Raw genomic sequence first — 23,269 nt, forward strand, 5'->3', positions numbered from 1 at the left:
TCCAAACCCCAGTTAACTGTGTATTGTGTTAAGCCACATGGACAAATTGTGCACATTCCATATTTCATCACAATTTAAACAGCAGTAAATACAGGTAAGGTGTCTGATTTCTGAAAAAAAAATGAAATTGTTAGTTTGTAAACACCAGGGGGATTGTATGCATCATTTATTACTTATTTAAAAATGTGGTGTTCGTTGATTATGTGGTGTTGTGAAAATGTGTAAAATTGTGTTGCTCCAAGATTATATAGTTCTTTTCTTGAAGTGATCTTCAATGCAACAAAATACTACTGTTTTCCTTGTGAGCAAACTGACGGCAAGCATCACATGTACAGCCTCTCCATTGTCGGTAGAAAACAACTTTACTTAAACAATTAAACCAGTGCCTGATATGTGTGCATGAATAACTTGGGAGAAAAAAAAGTACAAAACGGATTCAAAACTACAACACTCTGAGGGGGGGGGGGGGGGGGGGGGGGGGGGGGTCAGCATGTGGTGGTTTCAGCATGTGGACCTCGTGGACCTACAGGAACACAGTGTGCTGTGGTGGCTCAATGATATAAGCTGACACCCTCCCCTGCTCAGACTGTTACATGTTTGAATCCAGTTTGTACTTTGTTTTTCCTTCCAAGTTAAGGTTTTTAGCACCTCCAGTGGACATTTGTTTCTAAAAACCAGCAGGATTCGGTATATGTGAACCGATTTTCAGGGCATCAACACTCGGTGTGCGTATTCCGATTTCTCAGGAGACCATGTTGGAGCAGTCATTGCAACATTTAACTTTTAAATAGTAGCCTAAGCTAAACTTGTATGAGATTCTTAAATGTTTCGATTTTTTGTAAAAGACAAAATATCAAATATATTTACTCTGAATATTTATATTCTGGGGCACTTAAAATTTGTGTCCATCTGAAAAATTTGCACATTTATGTAACATTCATAAAAACTTTCATATTTGTAGCCATAGGTGACATAGACCTTTTGATCATTTTGGACACACAGAGGGTGTGTTAATCCTGAAATTAAAAACAAGGAGACTGCCATTAAAGTATAAGCAGTATATAGGCTTTTTCAAAGCGTCACAGATATAGTTCTGTCAGATTCTCATCAAAAGTTATTAGCTCCATGCCTATGCATTTCTTCCCTTATAAGTTTCCAAGCTTTGTCCTGGATAATAAATTTGACATTTTTAGCCAGTCTAAATAATTATTGACAAACATTTTTAAGGTTGCATAGAACTGACTGCCAAGCATGGGAAGCACAATGCAACAGCTTTCTGAATCTGTTTCTTACGTTTCTTACGTCTCACGATATGTATACGATCTGCAGGATTACCTGTTACCTAGCTTTATGACGACGACATACTATGTTGTATGTATGTCCTGTTGTCAGACTCAATAAAAGGGGGGGGGGGCAGAACTTCGCGTGTCCTGGTCCCTCGTTGTTGAACGAGTGAGATTGAGATCGCGGCCTCGTAGATGGCCGTTACAGTTGAGGAATTTAACACCATTGTTTCATCTAAACCGGTGTCCAAACAGCATCTAAAATGACACCGACCTTGCACAACTCCAGCACATCTTTTCCAAACGATCTCAGAAGAAGCCCCAGTACATTGTTAGGGATGCCTGACACCCATCTCCTGCTCTGCTCACCCATTGCTGTCACTTTATTTCTCTTGTTTGCTACTTATTGTGGCTCTAATATTTTTGTGTAGCATGCGATACCCACAACCCACCCCCTTCTTCTTATTGTACTGTACTTCCCTTTTACACTTTTTATGTTGTTGCAGTAAATGACTTTGCTCTAGCAAAACAATTTAATTGTATTCAAATGCCCTCTGTGTCTTGAATGCATATGACAATAACTGTTGCAGGCGTGCTGTGTTTTTGCGTGTGTCTGCAATTAAAGCGGAAAAGACAAGATTCTGTAATCGGTTTCACTTTCACTTCTACGCAGTTGTATTTAAGACGCGCTTATCAGAGTACAGTTTCAGAACATCAAACTGTAAATGTTTGTATGCTTAAACCGTAAAGTAAGTTGATTGTGTCAAGTCCAAATTATCTGCATTAAGGAACCTTCCTTCTGCAAAACTGAATTTGAAAGTTAAACTTTGTTCAGCGACATGAAAGTACTGCTCCTTCTTGCGTATTTTCTCACATTTTCAAACATTACAAAAGCAGGTAAGGTGATCGCTTTTACTGAATATGGTATTTTTCCTAGATTTAAGACTTCGAATTGCAATTTGGAGTAATGCATTATTAGTTTTCCTCTAATTGTAAAGTGCATATGTTTCATGGCGTCATGCGTATGAGAGACCGTTTTATTGCGCACTATAAGTACAATCATGGAAACGGATTCAATATATTCATAATAAAAATAACCAAATTTGGAATCCAGCTATATATTTATGTTGCTATAGTCTGAGAGTTGATGGTGGAGCCCAAATAACTAGTTAGCAACAATGGGTTTGCATATATGAGACTGAATTACTGTCACTTTCAGCCTTCTACACAGTTGTTTAAGACGATTAAACAAAGTCTTAACAGAGTAACTTTTCTGAATACTGCCAAAATAAATTAAACATTTTTAAATATCAGTACAGCACTAAAGTATAAATATAGTTTTGCCCAGAAAATAGTTTCGTGAGTTGCCGTGGCACGGCACAACTTGGCTTGTGTCCAGGGGCGGAACCTATTCTTGTAAACATTCGGGGCTTAGCCCAAATCTAGGTGGTTCAGAACCCTGATTGTGATAATCTTACAGTGCTGTCCAACTAAAAATAAAAGCACCAAAAGACTTGGGCTGCATGTTTATACATGATAGGTGAACAATACATATTCAGCTCTAATCTCAAAAAAAGACTGGTGGTGATTGATAAATATCATTTTCACCACTTTACTAATACATAGCTTTAATAAAATGTTCAACTTTTTTTTCACTTGACATAATCTGAGTTAATTTAGTATCATGACAGTAACTTTACGTTATCTTAAAATAAGGATAACTTGCCACATATCAAATTCATCATGTTTATAACAGTAAAATATTCCAAAATAACTTCACATCTGTGAAATATTATTTCCTGTTGCTTGGTTTTGGTATTTCTTCCACTAGAACATCCAAAAGTTGCACAAAAGTCGGGCATTTTCTACTATTTGAACGAGTCAGAGCACCTGTGCAAGACGGCAGTGGCACAGACGCATCTCACAAGCTCCAATGCGGCATACACTGTGTATGTCTATGCTCAGACACAGTCAAATGAGACAACATTAGCTAGCAAGCTAACCGCTGCTAATGTTCACTAGCTAGGCAGCAGCAACCGAACTGAATGAAACACAACGCAAGACAATAACCCCCCAAGTCGATGTTAGGGCAGACCAAAAAAATGTTGTTATTTCCCAAGTAATAAATCATTTGTTCAAATGACCTGCCGGTCCAGCCAGAGAGACTGAGGGGGAAATGACACATAGTTGAAGTTATTTTAAAAGCCAGATTCGGGGCTTTTGAGAAGACATTCAGTCCTTGAGCCACAAAAGCCATCCCCTGCTCCCCCGTTGCTTGTGTCATACTGAAGCCTCACCTTCTCTGAGCAGAGACTTGATTAATAAAATATTTATTAGGACTTGAAACTTGACTCATACTGGACACCATAGATTTGACACCTGATTTGGTCTCTAGATAAGAGATTTGATGCTTAATTTTGACTTGCATTACCTGCAATTGCATGACCTGTAAAAGTATATTGGATTGAGCAGACTTGCTTAATTCTCGGCTGACTTCACTTAGTTCCCTTGATTTTGCTCTATTTACTCAATTTGAAAAATTCAGAGAACTGGCTCCGCTTGAAATTTGAAGGTTAGCTCTTTATCTGTCACTTGCTTCCTTTTTGCTGCAACTGTCATTTTATTGTTTGGAAGTTAATGATATCATTTCTAAGCGTCAGCTGAAAAAAAACATATTTAATGGTACACAATCTTTTAACAGATTTTCATTCATCATGACAAACATGACTGACATATAAAATTAACACAGTTCATGTTTTGTTCAAGGTAAACATTGCCAATAGTAACAAGAAATGAGAAACAAGTTTTTTCTTATGATGTACTTTTTAAATTATAATTTATTTATCATTGTATTTATATTGTATACATAAACTGTCTTCACACAATCCATTGTTTTTACATTGTCTTATATCTCAAAATGATCTGAACCGCATATTTCTGCACTAAATTGATTTTGTTCAATCACAGTGACAACTGTGCTCTGCTCTGTTCTTTGTGCAGTTTAGAAATATGTGTGTGTGTGTGTGTGTGTGTGTGTGTGTGTAATGGTAGCCAGCGAGTAGAGAGCTGCGCAGTGAGTATACCCCACTCCCCACTCCCCCGACACCTTAAGTGGCATACTAGCGACTGATGCTATCGCCCGTGGGTTTTAGCCTCCTTTCTAGCACGCCTGCTCCCATCCCAAGTGTCGCCGGTTCGAGCTCAGTGTGATACACAACGCAGAGCAGTAACACATGTGTGTGTGATGAATGTGGTGGGGGCTAGAGCCACTGCGAGTCCAAATGTCTCTGCTTCGAGTGCTGTGAAAAACGGGAAAACATCTGGGTCAGAACAAATAGAAAGCATACCTTTATTCCCATGATAATAACTTAAAAAGCTCTCAACTGAACTGTGGTCTTTTACCTTTTTTCCAAAATGTCATCAAACTGTATAATGAACTTAACTAACTTAACATTTTTGCAAAACATTACATATATGGCTGGTGGTAAAAAACAAAAAAGCAAAGAGAACCCTAAATGTGTAGGAAGGCTTGTCTGATATTGTGTCTGAAGTAAAGAAAGGCTTGTCTAAGTTTGTTTTATGCATCTGTGTAACGTGTATGTTACTCTGTAGTGCTTCTACAAACCAAAAATATGCAAACAGGTAGTCAGGGCTGGGAGCAATGACTTTGCTCTTTTTAAGTGCCAGATCACAAAGTTTAAGTGTGTAGCTCTGTCTGAAATCATTTTGATGTTGTGTTTCTCCACAAGGCTGTTGTGTTTTGGGCGTCAGTTTTTATCATTTCCTTTTCTATTTACAGGTTCTCACTCTTTGTTCATATTTGCAACATATATAGAAGGAGAGACACAGTTCCCTGAGTTTACTCTTGTGGTTATGATGGATGATGTGCAAGTTGGATATTATGATTCAACCAATAGAAGATATATTCGTCATATGCTACACCATTCAGAGGACCAAACAGAAAAAGAACAAAAGGTTGCCATTGTATTTCAGGATATTTGTGAGAATGTGCAATTTCGAACATTATATCTAAAACAACAGATGAATTCTACTGATGGTAAGTGTAAGACAATTGGGCGGTATTCTCATGAAACAACACACTGTTTAGAACTAACATGAATTCATCGTGAGCATCGATGAATCTGACAGAAACAATTGGACACTAGCTCATGTCCCAATACTTTCCACACTGTTCGTTGTAAATGTCATCATTAATTATTTCATCATTTTGGTTTTTTTGTACTCCCTTTGTCTTTCTCAGAAATTCACGTTCATCAGAGAATTGCAGGGTGTGAGTTAATGGACAATGGCATTCCGGGTGACATGATGACATGGGATGCATTCAATGGTGTAGATATAGGGGAACTGCACTTCAGTTACCAACAGAGCAACATACAAATGAAAGTGGAGCACTTTGGGTTGGATGGCATAAGTCCAATCATTGGAAAATTGCGGTACAAACACATTTATCATCCTGTCTGCATTGAATACTTAAAGATGTACCTTCAAGAAGAAAAAAACAGAGTACAGAGAAAAGGTAATATCAAATACATATCCCTATAGCTATCTCAGAACTATGGGTTGACTACAACAGGATATGATCCAAAAAAAAAAAAAATTGAGCATAAATCTAATCTAGTCTAATTAATGTCTGACATTCTTATGAAGAGAGAATTAAAATAAGATCAGAAATATCATCTGTGATATTCAGATAATTCTGCTACAACATGCATGCCATTTGAGCTATTTACATATGTTATATGACATACTAGATGTCCAGGGCAGCAGAAAGTTATAAGTTAAGTGTCCTGTCTTAGCACATGAATTAATACATTTGGAATGCAAAGGAACCTTTCCTCCAGTTGTAGCTGGTGCCCAAAGATGGTGACAGAAAATTTGTTTATTCTTCCTCCACAGTCAAACCAAGACTAAGGCTCCTCAAGAAGACTCTTACAGACTCTGGAGGGATTCTGGTGACTTGTCTGGCCACTGGTTTTTACCCTCGTCACATCAACCTGACTCTGCTCAGAGATGGTCAGCCTGTGTCTCAAGACCAGATCACTGGAGGAATCCTGTTAACTAATGGAGATGACACCTACCAGATGAGGAAGAGTGTGGAAGTCAGTGCAGAGGAACTGAGAGTGAAAAGAAACTATACCTGCACGGTGACTCACCTAAGTCTGGACAACAAGCTTGATATTAGTATTGGTAATAAAATTCATTTGGAGTCATGCACTTTTTGTTGTTGTTGTTGTTCTATCGCTGCTTGCAAGCATTGTTGCTTCTTTCTTTCATAACATAATGATTGTAGGTATTGAAGGTCCATTAGGGTACTGATATTACATATTAGTATTTGTCACGCATCTTTATGTGATAATAAGCATCAACACAACCGCGATGAGGACACTGATTTTCTCAGCTTGGGATTCTTCAGCTTTCTTACATTTTCTCGTGTTATTTTCCATGACAGATTATGACCCAGATACATCCATGTCTCTGTGATGTCCTTGGTCCTGGTAGTGGCTGCGGTGATGCTTGTATTGACGGTGATATCTGTTGCTGGATTTATTATATGGCCCAAAAGATGTGCAGGTATAGCAACACTAGTGTGATGGAGAATAAGCAAGCTGCAAAACGACAGACCAGGATGTTTTCATCCTGTGTCCACAGTAGTCCTAATGACGAAATTAAAATATTCAGTCACATAAGAGATAGCCTTTTATTTTAGCAATTTTGTGACAAATATACTTTGTGCTACTAGGATCTTATTTTTATGTACTTGTCTTTTATCATTATACTCCAGGATCCAAAGCAGTGCTTCAAGATGGATATACTGTTACTTCAAGTATATGTATGAAGTTTTTGAAAAGTTAAAATTTGTGTGTAGTACATTTAAGTTTTATGTTCTGCACACAATATCAATGATACTTGTATTTATAATCTGTTTACTATTTTACCTTAGAACAATGGAAATAAAATTGTTAACAAAAGTGAAACACAAAAATGGTGTAGGCTAACCATTTTAAATGTTGTCTCTCTGTTTTCAGGTGCAGAAGGAACTACTACAGACTCCAGTTCCTCAAAATAGTCTTGCTCTACAGTACAGATTTTTTTTTAATGTTCTTACATTTTAACCCTAACACTAACACATTTACCACCCTAATACTGATTTATGCTTTTATATTATTATTTTATACATAAAAAAACCTTCACAGTCATATAAACTTTTTTCTTGATTATTGCCATAGCTTCAGGTAACTGGAATGATTCCCACCAGAGGCTGTTGTGGAGATACTCTGATTCCTCCAGAAGATTTGCCCTGTGTCACTGATTACTCCTTTATCTTGTTGTGCTCCTTGTTTAAGCTTTGCTTATTTTTTGCTCTGTGCTCAATCCTGAACCAACTTTGATAAAGGCAAATAAGAGTGCATTGTGTCTTTGTTCTTGACTTTCATGGTTTTTGTAACCCTTTCTACTCCACTGCTCATTTTCACTTTGTCCTCCCACAGAGTGTGTTGTTTGAGATCTTATCTAGTAAAAGTTTAATTTTTGATTTCACAACTTTCTTTATAAAGGAGTTGCCAAGAGCCAGCCCCAAATAGGCTTTAAGTTAACAATTTCTTACAAATACATAAATAAACTCAAAATCACACAAGATCTTTGGTAGCACACGGTAAAGTGATTTATTGAGGTATTTGATTCATTCAGAGCTTACTTTTGTTTAACAGATTGAGGTGAGTTGTTTCTAATTAATCTTGGTTCTTTGGACAGTGAAGACGGGACACACAAGCTTTCCTGGAGTAAGGTTTTTTTTATTGAGAGATGGTCCCAAATGGCCCTGAGGGGATACTCCAGAGCACTCCCTTATCATGTTCTTTTCTATATTCCTCAAGTTAATGGGAGGTCACAGAAGCAGTTCATTGCTTTGGCAGTCATACAACTGATCTGCAGACATTTGTGCACTCCTTAATATCAGAAGATATGGCAAAATTAAAATACAACTTTCTATAAAGTTAGATATACAGGAATTCACAGCAAAGCATATGGTGGTTAAAAGAACTTGCATATGGTGGTTAAAGTAATTACCTTCCCACAGATTAGATGTTAAGTTAATATTTAGAGTTAGATCTTGGTTTGTCACTTTTATATCTACCGTGTGCCCTGCTTTGCCTGGTACCTATGGGGACCTTTTTCCCACTTAACAGGCCTGGGCTATTCCCTGTTAGTTTAATGTTAATTCTATGTTAACATAAAAACTGTTAAAAAAATGACACTGGAGTAAGATACTGAGTAAAGTCAAGAACATACACAATAATTATAACAAATAAATATCAGTATGTCACTGATTTGAAGTCAGGTCATACTGTTACTATACCTCGCATGCCTGCCTTAGTTATACCGACTGACAGATATACTCTCATTAGAGCAAGACAGGATTCAAGATGTAGCATCTGCAAATGTCCCTGACTCTTCTCTGTCTAAAGAGAAACACACAAGATTATCCAGAAGCCTTTTTGCTCCCTTATGATATTAAATAGAATCCAAAACCCTTTTACTTTCATTTATGAGAAGTGTATGAGATTAAGTGAAGCATCCGCTGAAGAAGAATTGTCAACGCATCAACGAGTACTTTATGGTACACACAGACTGAAAATGTCCAGAGACGTTTTTGTAATCGTCACTAAACGGATCCATCGGTTTATCCATTGGTTTATATACTAGTGGCGTTAGAGGCAGAGACTATCCCTTTAAGAGAGGACCTAAGTGCCTATACGAAATTATGGGGCGAGCACAAATATTTGTAGGAGTGGGCTGAATGCACTAGTTCAGTTTCCTGTAGCGTTCGATTGTCCTGTTTCCTTTTCGAGCATTAAGTTCCATTCCTATTCCTGTTCCCTTTCCTGTGTGCGTTGAATGCCAAGCAGTAAGCTCTCTATTCCGCCTCTCTTTACTAACATATAAATATAGTTTGTTATTCGCAGCAAGAAGTGCAGCCGTTGTTAGATATTTACGACATATTGATGTCCCTTTACCTTATGTTTAAGAGTGAGTAATTTTACTTGTGTAAACCTGTTATGTACCCATAATTAATAAGCATCATAAATACCCGTTTGGTAATTTGAGAATGACTCAGCAATTCAGTTAGTAAACGCTGCACACTTTGTCCTTATCGTTCCTGTAACACGTCTGCCATCTGGTGGACGATTTTACATACTGTGTATAGGTTCCGTGTGTGTTAATATTCCATAACTGGCACTATGTCAAGAAAAAAAAAATCCCACTGAATTGCTATTTCACATCAATGCATACTAGTTTAGATCTTCTGCATTTTTTATGCTACTAAACTATACTTCTGTGGGTCATGGAATTTTAATTTATTTCATCATCTTGCTCTTTCTCTCTCACACACAAACAAATGCATACAGTGTATCAATCCAATAAATTTCCTGCATTTGTTAATGCACTCAGTTGACTGCAAAAGAAGTCTTGTTCTCAAAGCAGTTGACTTGAAAGTCTAAATAAATTCTTTTATACTCACAGATCCTCACTCCTTGCTTGCGTTTGTGACAAACATCAGGGGGGATGCACAGTTTCCTAAGTTTGGTGCAGTGGTGATGCTGGATGATGTATACTATGACTCAACAGAGGAAAAGTTTTTACAATACTGAATACTATGATACACAGCAGAAAGATGCTGGTCTTGTAATTGGAAATATGCATAGTGATGTAAAAGTTCTAATATATCTAAGGCATCAACTCAACTACACAGATGGTGAGAGCAACGCAAACTTGCAACACAGTTATACCTTATCAAGGGGACTTTTGTGATGCTTGTTGCCCAGTTCATATGGAGTCAACCTGGAGTTCAATTCTTTCAGTGGTTTTTTCTACACCCTATCAGGTTTTTTGCTGTCATGTCCCTTTCTGAAGTCATACGTATGCTATGTTGGCTCATGTTAAAAGCACTCAATTGTTCTCAATATATCTTTGATATAAATAATTTTTGAGTGAGCTATTTCATTAATCAGTTCATTTCTGTGTCATATTCAATTAGCAATCCTAACTGAGGGCAAGTCCAGTGTTACAGATTGAAGACCATCATAGGCAAGACTGGTATTAAACAGACTTGCAGACTTGTCACATATTACTTGCCACACTCCCTGAGGAATTGCTTCATTGTTTATTCGTTCACTTTTCTGTCCTTATTGTTTACAGGAGTTTATGCTCATCAAGGAATCTTCGGATGTGAGTTGCAGGATGGTAGTGAATCAGGACAAATGATGTTGTTGGATGCTTTCAGTGGCATAACTGTGATGGAAGTTCATTTCAACAGTTCAGATCCACCTACTCTACCCCTAGTGATCTCTATACTGGTGGTCTTGTTTGTGTTGGTGATGGCACCTATCAATGGCTGCATCATATGGAAGAAATGTGCAAGTACAATAACAACAGTGAGAGAGAGATTAACCAAATTAATAAAAAATCACTAATCACTACCACTCTCGTGGGCCCACCACCTGCGAGGGGAGAGATAGGGGCCGGGTGCGATGCCACACGGGTGGCAGGATGGGGCGAGGGCCCCAGCGGACTGGACTTACGGTGCAGAAACTGGCTTTTGGTACGTGGAATGTCACCTCTCTGGGGGGGAAGGAGCCGGAACTTGTGCGGGAGGTGGAGCGATACCAACTAGATATAGTTGGGCTCACTTCTACGCACAGTCTTGGCTCTGGAACCAAACTCCTGGATGGGGGCTGGACTCTGTCCTTCTCTGGAGTTGCCTGGGACGAGAGGCGGCGGGCAGGTGTGGGGTTACTTGTTAGCCCCCGACTGAGCGCCGCCGTGGTGGAGTTTGTCCCGGTGAACGAAAGGGTTGCCTCACTGCGCCTTCGGGTTGCAGGGGGGAAATCTCTGACTGTCGTGACGGCGTACGCGCCGAACGGCAGCTCAGAGTACCCAGCCTTCCTAGATACACTGGAAAGTGTCCTAGTGAAGACACCATCTGGGGACTCTGTAGTTCTACTGGGAGACTTCAATGCTCACGTTGGCAATGATGGAGAGACTTGGAGGGGAGTGATTGGGAGGAACGGCCTACCTGATCTGAACCCGAGTGGTGCTTTGTTATTGGACTTCTGTGCGAGTCATGGATTGTCCATAACGAACACCATGTTCGAGCATAAGGTAGCTCATAAGTGTACCTGGTACCAGAGCTCCTTAGGCCAACGGTCGATGATCGACTTTGTAGTTGTCTCATCAGACCTGCGGCCGTATGTGCTGGACACTCGGGTGAAGAGAGGGGCAGAGTTGTCAACTGATCACCACCTGGTGGTGAGTTGGATCAGATGGCGGGGGAGGCTGCCAGACAGACCTGGTAAACCCAAGCGCATAGTGAGGGTGAACTGGGAACGGCTAGCTGAGGACCCTGTACGGAAGATCTTCAACTCACACCTCCGGCGGAGCTTCTCCCTGATCCCGAGGGAGGCTGGGGACATGGAGTCTGAATGGACCCTGTTCAGAGCCTCCATTGTTGAAGCGGCAGCTTTGAGCTGTGGCCAGACGGTCGTTGGTGCCTGTCGTGGCGGCAACCCAAGGACCCGGTGGTGGACGCCACCGGTGAGGGAAGCCGTCAGGCTGAAGAAGGAGGCCTTCCGGGCTTGGCTAGCACGGGGGACTCCGGAATTGGCTGAGAGGTACCGGCACGCCAAAAGGGCAGCAGCGACGGCTGTCATGGAAGCAAAAACTCGGGTATGGGACGAGTTTGGGGAGGCCATGGAAAAGGACTTTCGGTTGGCCTCAAAGAAGTTCTGGCAAACCGTCAGGCGACTCAGGAAGGGCAGGCAGGGCCTCGTCCAGGCTGTTCTCAGCAGGGACGGGGAGGTCCTGACCTCAACTGAGGATGTGGTCGGACGGTGGAAGGAACACTTTGAGGAGCTCCTAAATCCGACTGACACGCCCTCCATAGAGGAGGCAGGGCCAGAAGATTCAGGAGGGTCGTCACCCATCTCTCTGGCAGAGGTCACTGAGGCAGTTAGAAAACTCCACAGTGGCAAGGCGCCAGGGGTGGATGAGATCCGCCCTGAAATGCTGAAGGCTTTGGATGTTGTTGGGCTGTCATGGCTGACACGCCTCTTCAACGTCGCGTGGGAGTCAGGGACAGTGCCTGTGGAGTGGCAGACGGGGGTGGTGGTCCCCATTTTTAAAAAAGGGGACCGGAGAGTGTGCTCCAACTATCGGGGTATCACACTACTCAGCCTCCCTGGGAAAGCCTACTCTAGGGTATTGGAAAGGAGACTGTGGCCGATTGTCGAACCTCGGATACAGGAGGAACAATGTGGATTCCGTCCTGGCCGTGGAACAACGGACCAGCTGTTCACCCTCGCACGGATACTGGAGGGATCATGGGAATTTGCCAATCCAGTCTACATGTGTTTTGTGGACCTGGAGAAGGCTTACGATCGTGTCCCCCGGGGTGTCCTGTGGGGGGTACTGCGGGAGTATGGGGTGCCAGGTTCGCTGCTGCGAGCCATTCGGTCCCTGTACAGCCGCAGTGAGAGCTGTGTCCGTATTCTCGGCACAAAGTCAAGCTCATTCCCAGTGAGTGTTGGACTCCGCCAGGGCTGTACCTTGTCTCCGATCTTGTTCTTAATTTTCATGGAAAGGATCTCAAGGCGCAGTCGGGGTGAGGAGGGTGTCCAGTACGGTGGCCTTAGGATTGCGTCTCTGCTTTTTGCAGATGATGTGGTTCTGTTGGCCTCATCAAACTGTGACCTCCAGCACACATTGGGGCGGTTTGCAGCCGAGTGTGAAGCGGTCGGGATGAGGATCAGCACCTCCAAGTCCGAGGCCTTGGTCCTATGCCGGAAAAAGGTGGCTTGTCCCCTCCGAGTTGGGACTGAGTTCCTGCCTCAGGTGGAGGAGTTCAAGTATCTTGGGGTCTTGTTCACGAGTGAGGGTAAAATGGAGCGGGAGATCGACAGGCGGATCGGGGCGGCGGCGGCAGTCATGCGGTCGTTGTACCGGACCGTCGTGGTGAAGAAGGAGCTGAGTCAGAAGGCAAGGCTCTCAATTTACCAGTCGATCTTTGTTCCAACCCTCACCTATGGTCACGAACTCTGGGTAGTGACCGAAAGAATGAGATCGCGGATACAAGCGGCGGAAATGAGCTTCCTCCGCAGGGTGGCTGGGCGCACCCTTAGGGATAGGGTGAGGAGCTCGGACACCCGGGAGGAGCTTGGAGTAGAGCCGCTGCTCCTCCGCATTGAAAGGAGTCAGTTGAGGTGGTTCGGGCATCTCGTCAGGATGCCTCCTGGGCACCTCCCTATGGAGGTGTTCCGGGCGCGACCAACTGGGAGGAGACCCCGGGGAAGACCCAGGACACGTTGGGAGAAATATATATCTCGGCTGGCCTGGGAACGCCTTGGGATCCCCCAGGAGGAGCTGGTGGATGTAGCCGGGGAAAGGGATGTCTGGGCGACCCTCCTCAGCCTGCTGCCACCGCGACCCGGTCCCGGATAAGCGGGAGAAAATGGATGGATGGATGGATAATCACTACCAGATGGATAATTTCTTAATATAATATTTTATTCCAGGTGTAATGTACCCTGAGAAATATTGTCAAAATTTGTAAATACAGTGTAATGTGTTGATTTATTTCAACCGTAATGTTCCAGGGCTCAAACAGTTTACTCGAGGAGAATATGCTGCTACTGCAAGTGAATGCAGCATAAGTAAGTTTTAGCTGAATTGAATGCTTCCAAAATAGTTCTACATTGTGTTTAAAGTGCACGTTATGCTCCTGTCATTACACATCTTTGTGTTAATAATCTCTGTGCTGCAAGCCTAGAACCTTCCTTTTAAAAGTGCAGTTCTGCTAATTTACATGTACAGTCTGCCACACTCATATTCGCAGTCTCCTACGTGCTGGGGAAAATGTGTCATTGGCAGACTTCAGATGAAGATTATAAATCCCTTCCCGAACAATGACCTCAAATGCTTTTGTAACAGTTAGAAATGACCCCTATTGTGAATTACCACAAAACTGATATGCTTGTAATACATAGGTATGATTTTAGAACCACCTAGTGGTTTAATTGGGCAACTGTACAGATAGTTTCCCTCTTCATGCACCGTAAGTACCTTCACGCACCGTAAGCAAAAGAAAAATACCTCTAAGCTGGAGATCTGAATGTTTACAGTTCCATAACACACTGTCGTCAGTGTGTGTTGCTGATTTTCGTACCAGTAAAGAGAGAACCAGAGTAAGAGCGAGTCCTGTGTGGCCATGCCTTCCTTCCTACACCATAGACATAAGGGGACACATCCACCAAAAGTCCACAGAAAGACACAACCTGTTACACTTTAATAGACCAAAGCTAGTAATGCTGAATTATAACATAAATCATAATTCTGACCTTAAAGCTTTCAGTGTAACATGTTTTATGGTGTATGATTTTTTCAGCTTTGCTGTCTGTCACTGTGTAGTAAATTCTTCATTTCAGCTCAGTGAGTTTTACTTTTCAATCTTATACGCTCAAGCTATATCAGCTTTCACACCAAGACCCTTAGATTTCAGGCCAAAGAGGGACCAAGCACTCTCCCTTATCAGCACTTACTGCCAATATAAATATCACACATCAAATAGTTGCATGTTCCTGAGGAAAGGTCATAGCTGTGTTAACAGAATAATACTGCCTTTTACATCCAAAGCTCTTCCTGCTTGCTCACATGTAGGGAAAATATGCTTTATATCTTTCCCTTCTACCACCAACAAACGAAAAAAAAAAGGATCTCTTTTCCACAAAAAATTATTACAGATTCCTGCACCATCCCACACTGGAATTCTTTGTTGTTGCTGTTAACTAGAAAAATGTCTAGATCGTCCCTTTTTCTTACCTATATCTTCTTATAAGAACGGGGGGGGGGGGGGGGGGTATTGTTCAAATTAATTAATTAATATTAATTATCTGGAGCCGACCCAAAGAAGTTGAAGGCTGATATTGAGACGGATTGTTCATAAAGTAAAGTAAAGAAATCAGCGTAGTTCATGTTTTACTCATATTTTGGAAAGAAGTGTAAAGATTTATAAAACATCATCTGTGTAATGATCTTTTCTTGTTATATAAAAATATACTATTTGGCCTCTGCAACTATGATCAGTCCAATGAATATTATTTCATCAACCTTGTCCTTTTGCTTGCCAAATTTCATACGCATAGATGTAGGTTTAGTAACCAAGAACCTCTAGAAATAACATTTGAAGAAGTCAAGCAGCATATTAAATCTATTGTGAACCCCACCAACAGTAAAGCTATGAAAACTATCAACCTCTGTACTTCCTTTCAGATCTTTATATAGTATGTTATTTTGTAAACCCTCTAGCGTCTCTGTATGTCCAATTTCTTTATGCTCACAACAATGACAACAACAACTGTAATAATAATAATAATAATAATAATAATAATAATAATAATAATAATAAGTCTGCAATACTGCAGCATGTGTTTGCCATGTCAATATACGACAGGCCCACAGGGAAAAAGGAAGAAAAGGTCAACAATTGTGCTTTGATGGAATGGAGGGTGGGCGGTTGCATATGAAACTCGAATATGGTCAGTGGTGTAATCTGAGAACCTTGTGACCAAACATTGTTGAGGAGTTTAGAAGGACTTTCCACAACAGCAAGTACAGCACCACGGAAAGTCTTGAATCATTCTGAATTAAGCTTAGTGAAGAAGTTTCTTCTGTGCAATGAAGAGAATGAATATTCTCATATGTTTTCTGACATTTTCATCAACTGTCAATGCAGGTAAACGTCTCTTTTCACACAGTTCTTTTAGTACACTCTTCTTATGACTTTTAGAACTGGATATAGTCTAGCCAACCTCAAAAACTTTTAGAGAACAAGTAATGCTTGCTCTGGATGAATTCAACTGTTTTTCTTTTTTTTTTCCACTGTATTTTACTCTATGTTACAGATCACAACACTAAATTAATCAAAGAGAATAAAATGTTTCAACTGTTAGAATAACAAGACGAGTATAACATGCCATTTCTGAAATACAGAGTCAAATCTGTGTTAAGCTACACGTATATGGACTGTCGTGTGACTTCTGCCAAAATCGCCTCTTTCTCTTTCATCAAATATTCTGCCCAAACTTTTCAATACAACTTAGTTATTAGTTATAAAACTATCCAAAAAAAGTTTTAAGCTAAATTAAGCTGTGTTTCATATTAGACTAAACTGGATTTTCAGCAAAGGGGAAAAAATCACAATTTACCTTCTGTCATACTTACAGGTTCACACTCTTTGCTTGCCTTTGCCACATATATAGCAGGCAAAACACCATTCCCTGAAATTAGTGCTGTAGTGATGTTGGATGATGTGCAACTGGGATACTATGATTCAGCTGACAGAAGATATGTCTGCCGCCGCCCGCACACCAATTCAGAAGACTATGATAGTGAACAGAAAGATGCTGCTGTTGTGTTTGGAAGTATGTTTGAGGACATAAAATATACAACCACACGCCTAAAAAAACAGTTTAACTCCACAAATGGTAAGTTTCTCTGTTCTTTGCGGTCATTTTATGGTAAAGAACTATTGATTAATCATGTTATGTGATGAACGCTCTATTCTGTTGTTGTAATTGGAGTGTAGATCACCCAGTGAATCAGCTAGAAATCACTCATTACAGAGTTGCAAGTCAGTTGTACATGAGATTGATTTCCCTTCATGTTTAAGATCCTGTAGTCCTTAGTGTATCGTTTAAAGGAATCTGCTCATTATCAGCAAACAAATTCCTTTATGACTTTCTATCTGCAAATCATATGAGTTAGCAATCTAAATGCAACCTCACTGATCTGGTCTTCGACTATCATTGGAACTATTTTTATGATGTAATCTTTCTGTTATCCCCCACCCACCACCCTCACCATCTGAAGAGATTGATGTATTTCAGAGGATCACTGGGTGCGAGCTGTTGGATGGTGATGTCCCAGGACAGGTTAAGTTATTAGATTATTACAGTGGCTTTGCAAGAGACCTGCAGGAAATGAACTTCAACTCACAAAAGAAGACTTTAGTGTGGAGCATGGATTCGATAATCGACTGGCGTATTTACACTGAAAGTGGTGCCAAAGCGGTGTTGGAAAATATTTATCATCCTATATGTATCAAAAGCTTAAGGAGGTACTTTCAGAGAGAGAAAAGATATTTGCTGAGAAAAGGTAAGACCAAGTCTTTTTCATTAATTTTACAGTTACATTTATTGCAATGGGCTGCATGGGTTGGTTTAAAAGTTGGGTTTATCTTATTATGGTCTAGAATCTAGACTCTAGATGGTTTAAATCTCTAGTTTTGCTTTGGGTGTGCAGTTTATAATTATACCATGGTTTTGACTACACAGGTATGAGTATGACTAATTTCTTTAGCCCTGCAGATCAGTTTACCAAAGTAGCAGCATATCTACTATAGAGTGTTAGCCTATTAACCTTCTAGTATATTTTGATCCACACATGTTTTTGGGCACCATCACTATAACAGATGTGTGATTGTTGTCCTGGACTTGTAAGGATTCTCAAGAGTACAAGAAATTTTGGCTTGTCTCTACTTCGTCCATCACAGTGAAACCCAGAGTCAGGCTTCTCAAGAAGACACTCACACACTCTACAAGGACTCAAGTGACATGTCTGGCTACTGGTTTTTACCCCCGCCACATTAACCTGACTCTGCTTAGAGATGGTCAGCCAGTACCTGAAGACCAGCTTACTGGAGGGTTACTGCTACCAAATACTGATGGAACCTACCAGATGAGGAAAAGTCTGGAGGTCAGTGCAGGGGAAGTAAAATGTAACTACACCTGCATAGTCACCCACCTCAGTCTGGACAACAAGTTGGACATCAGTATTGGTAATGTAACGTACTTACTTTTTGTTTGTTTTGTTTTTGTTACATACGACACTTGTCATGCCTTCAGAGTTATCAGTTCAGAACAGTGTGCTGTAATCGTTCAGGATAAGGCAGTGGTTCTCAACCCCAGTCATGAGAGTCCTGCACATCTGTGTTTTAACTCCTCATTATCACAGTTAATTGAGCTCATCAAAAACGTGATGATTAATTGATCAGCGGAGTCCGGTTTGTCAGTCCTGAGCTCAGAGGCATTAAAACAAAGACGTGCAGGACAGGGGAACCTCAGGACTGAAGTTGAGAACCACTGGGAAAAGGAACATCACTTTTCACAACTAATGTCAATATCTGCCATCAGTATGGGTTATGAGTGTTGGTAATTATGATTAATGGGAGTCATGTTAATTGTTAATTATATTAAGACAACCATGTAGCATAATCAACTCTATTTTCATCAGATGAATCTCTCTGTTTCATTGTTATGACAGATTATGATCCAGGTCCATCCATCCTACCCATAGTACTCTTTGTACTGGTGGCCTTATTTGTGTTGGTGATGATACCCATTGCTGGCTGCATTGTATGGAAGAAATGTGCAGGTATAATAAGAGCAGTGAGACAGAGTTTACTAAAGCTAATACGGATCAATTCAAGACAGATATTTTTCTTGTTGTGTCCCTTTATATGTCAAATATAATGCACTCTTTTAAATATTGTTCAATTCTGTAAATACTGAGTATATCATTGTCAGCTGTCTTCTCTTGATTTGCCTGAGTTTTTTGCATTCCAGGTCACACAGAACTGACCCAAAATAGATACATCGCTACTGCAAGTGAGTATGTGAAGTTTTAGTAAAATAAAATGAAAAGTTGTGCAGTTTGTTTAAAGGTCATTTTAAGTTCCTGACATAAATCACCATTGTGTCATTAATCAGTGTGCTACTCTCACATGGATTAAAATTCTCTTTGATAGCTGTGGTGACTCTTGTGTGCTTAAGAACAAGCATACACTTACATACCCTTACTCTCTTTTCAGGTACAGAGGACAATGAGTGCTCCACAGACTCCAAATAACCTGAGAATGCTTTAATAGATCCCAACAAGGCATATTGAATTATGTCATGAATCATAACAGAATTAACTTGAATTCTTCAGTGTTCATAATCTGCCAGTTTTTTCCTTAGTTGTTCCATTCTAAATTCAGATTCAGTGGGTTAACTCTCGGGTGGGGGGGTTAAGACAATTTGAATGTAATTCTGCTCAAATGGCTCAAGCAAAAACCTTGATAAGCTTTCGAATGTGCACTTTATGAAATATAAGCTGTCCAGAGGCAAAATATTCAATCATGTATATTTTATATAAACACATACACACACAAATTCATTTGGTTACATGGAATAACAACTGCACTTGTTTGTGAACTAAATTTAGATTTCATTAAATATAAACTGTTCAAAAATAGTATATTCAGTCATAGATATTTTTGCATGAACACAAATGCACACTCACACAAATACATACATACAAAAACACACACAAACATATGGGACTTTTTTTCCTTTTTCCTCTACCCACAGGTGCTCATCCATTGTACTTGTTTAACACATATATATATTGGGAGAGACACAATTTCCTGAATTCAGCTCAGTACAGATATTTGATGATGTACAAGTAGGATACTATGATTCTACCGACAGAAAATAATTCCGCTGGCGGCACAATCAATGTGTGTGTGTGTGCGTGTGTGTGTGTGTGTGTGTGTGTATTTGTGTGTGCGTCTGTCTGTCTGTATTTTTTTTTTTGAAAATAAAGATGGTTCAGTGACAGAGACTGAACTTAAACATCTTGAATTGAGATGTTCCAGCTCTACCTGTCTCACCTTGAAATGCAAGTAGTTTACTTTGTATCCACAGTAACTTTGCCTCTAAGACCCAAAATGATAGCGACCATTTTAATTTACATCAGGTAAGATTTCACTAACATGTAAGAACATTTTACCAAAAGCTTTTGCAAAAGCCTCCCTAAATTCTGCTTGAAATTTCACGTTCAATCACTCTCTTGTTTGAGCAGTTCTAGCTTTGAAATGTAATATCCGCAGATTTTTGTCTGTACCTAAAGAGAAAAAGAAAGCTCTCAGTGATATCACTGTCAGGTCACAGGATATAATTCTGTTTTTTTTTTTTTCTTGGGGGGGGGGGGGGGTTTATGCACTGAAAAACAACACCTTTCCAGCTTCCAAAGGTTAGTGTGAACGATTATGTAACGACCTGGCCTCCTCCCTCGCCAGTCTCAGCCATTCCGCGCCCAGCGTCGCTGGTCTACTAATCACCGGCCTGATCACTCTCATCCCGCACACCTGCCCTCACTTTAGTTTCCCATTACACATCTCCCTATTTAAACCCCTCCGTCGGATAAGTCAGTGCGAAGTCTACACCTTCCTGTGTCTACTGAGCCGGTCGTCTGTGTGTTTTGGAATTGTTCCGTGTTTCTGAGCTCTCTGTTACCTGTGTGGACTCCTCTCTGGTCCCCTGTTACCCCGTCTGTGTAAAGCTCCTTTTGTTTATTTGATTTATTAAAACCTCTGTTTTGCCCGCACTTGTGTCCTCCGCCTTGATGCTTCCTGACAGATTAGCTCATTAGATTGGTGTGAGCTAATGTGACCCCTAATAGAACACGCAACCTGGGATCAACAGTTGCCCTGCAGCATGCATGTTTTAATTAACCCTCTCTGTTTTCCATTAAGGTCCTCAGCTTACTCACCTTATGTCACCATGATGCCTTTTTCCACTCTTTGTATTTAATAGGACCCAACACCAGTTATGCGTAACACCGTGTAATGAACTGTGACTGACATTGTAAAAGTTAGCTGGTTATTCACTGAATCAATATAGCTGATAACATGAAAGAGAACTAAAATGAAGGTCATAACGCCAATAGGCATCCAGTGCTGTCTGAAATCACTTCACTGGTTAGAGGTAAAACAGAGAGGTACAATAACAGTTATGCAATTAAATTAACAGATATATATGAATCTATTTGCACTAAAGCCTTGAAGAAATACTATCATAAAGAGAGAAGGCATGTGATTAGGGAAGGTAAGAGAAAAAACCTGAGAGCCAGTCATAGCTTTATGCAACACTAGATACATTACACTCTTAATAAAGAAAAAAAAAATATTCAGACATGAATTCAAGCGAACAGGAAAGTAATACAGGTTTATTTTTAGGTCAAGCGTCTTAATTTAGTACTGTAAATTTAAAATTGAAAGAAAAATTTAAATTTGTCAAGACATTCTTTGGCATTAAAACAAGCAATAAAGTTTACATAAGTATGTGCAGATCTAATTTTTCACAACAAGATCAATTTTTAATCAACAATCCTCACTTAACTAATAAAGTGATCAACAATCCCTCACCCTTTCCTTCAATTAATCAAAACAATGATAATGTTAATCCAACACTTAATATTCAGTACGGTAGATTTTTAGTAATAAGGTTTAAACATCTTTTGTAATGTTTCCATTTCTTCTGCTACAGTGAAGCTTCCAGTCAGTATCCTCCAAAAGGCTCTCAGAGATTCTGGAGGGATTCAGGTGACCTGTCTGGCCACTGGTTTTTACCCACGTCACATCAACTTGACCCTGCTCACAGATGGCCAACCCTTGTTTGAAGGCCAGATCAGTGAAGGGATGCTATTGCCTAATGCTGATGGAACCTACCAAGTGAGGGAGTGTCTGAAGATCAGTGAAGACGAACTAAGAGAGAGACACAAATATACCTGCACTGCCACTCACCTCAGCCTGGACAACAAGTTAGACATACATATTGGTACTGTATATCAGTTTGGTTAAATATATGAGGCACATCTCTGTGCTAGTAAAGATTTTATTTCAGCACACTACTTTCAGGTTTGAATGTGCTGTTCCATATTATTATAATTCAAACTGATAATAATGTTGTATAGAATTACATAGAATTATGCATAATTATTTTTATTAACAATTTATAATGAGCAATTTTTAGTATTAAGATTTTACAGTAACCAAAAGGCATTTGATATATATACACCAGTTAAAACCAGTTAACCTCAGAACATGTACTGAGACTCAAACTCAAACATAATTGTTCTTGGTTCTGATCATATTCTGGAACTTTTAATATTAACAGCGTAATGAACACATTTATTTGTCACAACAGATTATGACCCATGAACATTCACTATGACTGTGGTTTCCTCTGTGTTGGTGGTGTGTGTGTTACCTATGGCATATACCACCAGCCTTGTCACATGGAGGAGAAGAGGCACAGCAAATCAGGTGAGATTGAGATTAAGAGAGTCACAAAAACAGTTGAGGAAACGTTATTACTAGATTGGCTCAAATGCAGAAATCAATTCATTCAGTCAATTAAGTGATAGATTTCTGTTTTAAGATTTTCACACCAGATTATTAATTACATCATGGCTCATTGCCTTCTTTTGCACTTTAGGCTCCAAACCATTGTCTCAGAGTGGATATGCCTTGACTAAAAGTATGTCTGTTAAGTTTTCGTGAAGCTAAAATTGTTCAGCACATAATATTAAGACATCTTTTTTTTTCAACTATAATTCAGTTATCATACTACCCAAAAATCAAATTGTTGACAAGAATGAAACCCATTTATCACACAACCATACTAAATACTTTCTCTCTTTCTCCAGACACAGAGAAAATTGACTCTACTCCATATTCCATATCTTCAGAATAGCCCTGCCAAAATGTATTATGACATCTGTTGGTACACATTGTTTTCATTAGGATTCATCAACTTCAGGTGTTTTCGTGGATCTTCCAGTCCAGTTGTTTTTTGTTTTTTTTGATGTTGTGTAATTTCATGTCTAATTATGTCGATTGTTCAGTATCAATAAAGGGTTCATATATAATTTTATCTCTATCTGTCTAAACTTAGATGACGACATAAATATATATAAAAATGTCTTTTTGTATGTCTCTTAGAATCAGTAGAAACCCACACAATCATCATTTTTGACCCAATGAAAACTTGCTCTGTAATGAGAGGATAGGGTTTCTCTTTTTAATGTCAAAT

At 39.9% G+C, this 23,269-nt stretch overlaps 1 protein-coding gene and 1 pseudogene across 1 annotated transcript; both read left to right on the plus strand.

Annotated features, from left to right (window-relative positions):
* The first annotated feature begins 5,324 nt into the window (after window positions 1-5,324).
* Window positions 5,325-7,371, plus strand: LOC115805246 (DLA class I histocompatibility antigen, A9/A9 alpha chain-like; annotated as a pseudogene).
* A 9,279-nt stretch (window positions 7,372-16,650) lies between these two features.
* Window positions 16,651-22,395, plus strand: LOC115805256 (class I histocompatibility antigen, F10 alpha chain-like). Its single transcript, XM_030765793.1, has 6 exons — window positions 16,651-16,837; window positions 17,190-17,507; window positions 17,905-18,189; window positions 18,675-18,785; window positions 21,722-22,012; window positions 22,382-22,395. Exons 1-6 carry the CDS (start codon window positions 16,651-16,653, stop codon window positions 22,393-22,395), a joined length of 1,206 nt encoding a protein of 401 aa, XP_030621653.1.
* Window positions 22,396-23,269: the final 874 nt, after the last annotated feature.

Source organism: Chanos chanos, chromosome 1, assembly GCF_902362185.1.
Source record: "Chanos chanos chromosome 1, fChaCha1.1, whole genome shotgun sequence".
NCBI lineage: Eukaryota > Metazoa > Chordata > Actinopteri > Gonorynchiformes > Chanidae > Chanos > Chanos chanos.

What these genes read in the sequence shown, in the direction of transcription:
- LOC115805256 (XM_030765793.1), top strand. Translation starts at nt 16,651, where the DNA reads ATGTTGGATGATGTGCAACTGGGATACTATGATTCAGCTGACAGAAGA. An exon ending in ACAGTTTAACTCCACAAATG is followed by an intron (nt 16,838 to 17,189) that starts GTAAGTTTCTCT and finishes GTAATCTTTCTG; the next exon opens with TTATCCCCCACCCACCACCC. An exon ending in AAGATATTTGCTGAGAAAAG is followed by an intron (nt 17,508 to 17,904) that starts GTAAGACCAAGT and finishes CGTCCATCACAG; the next exon opens with TGAAACCCAGAGTCAGGCTT.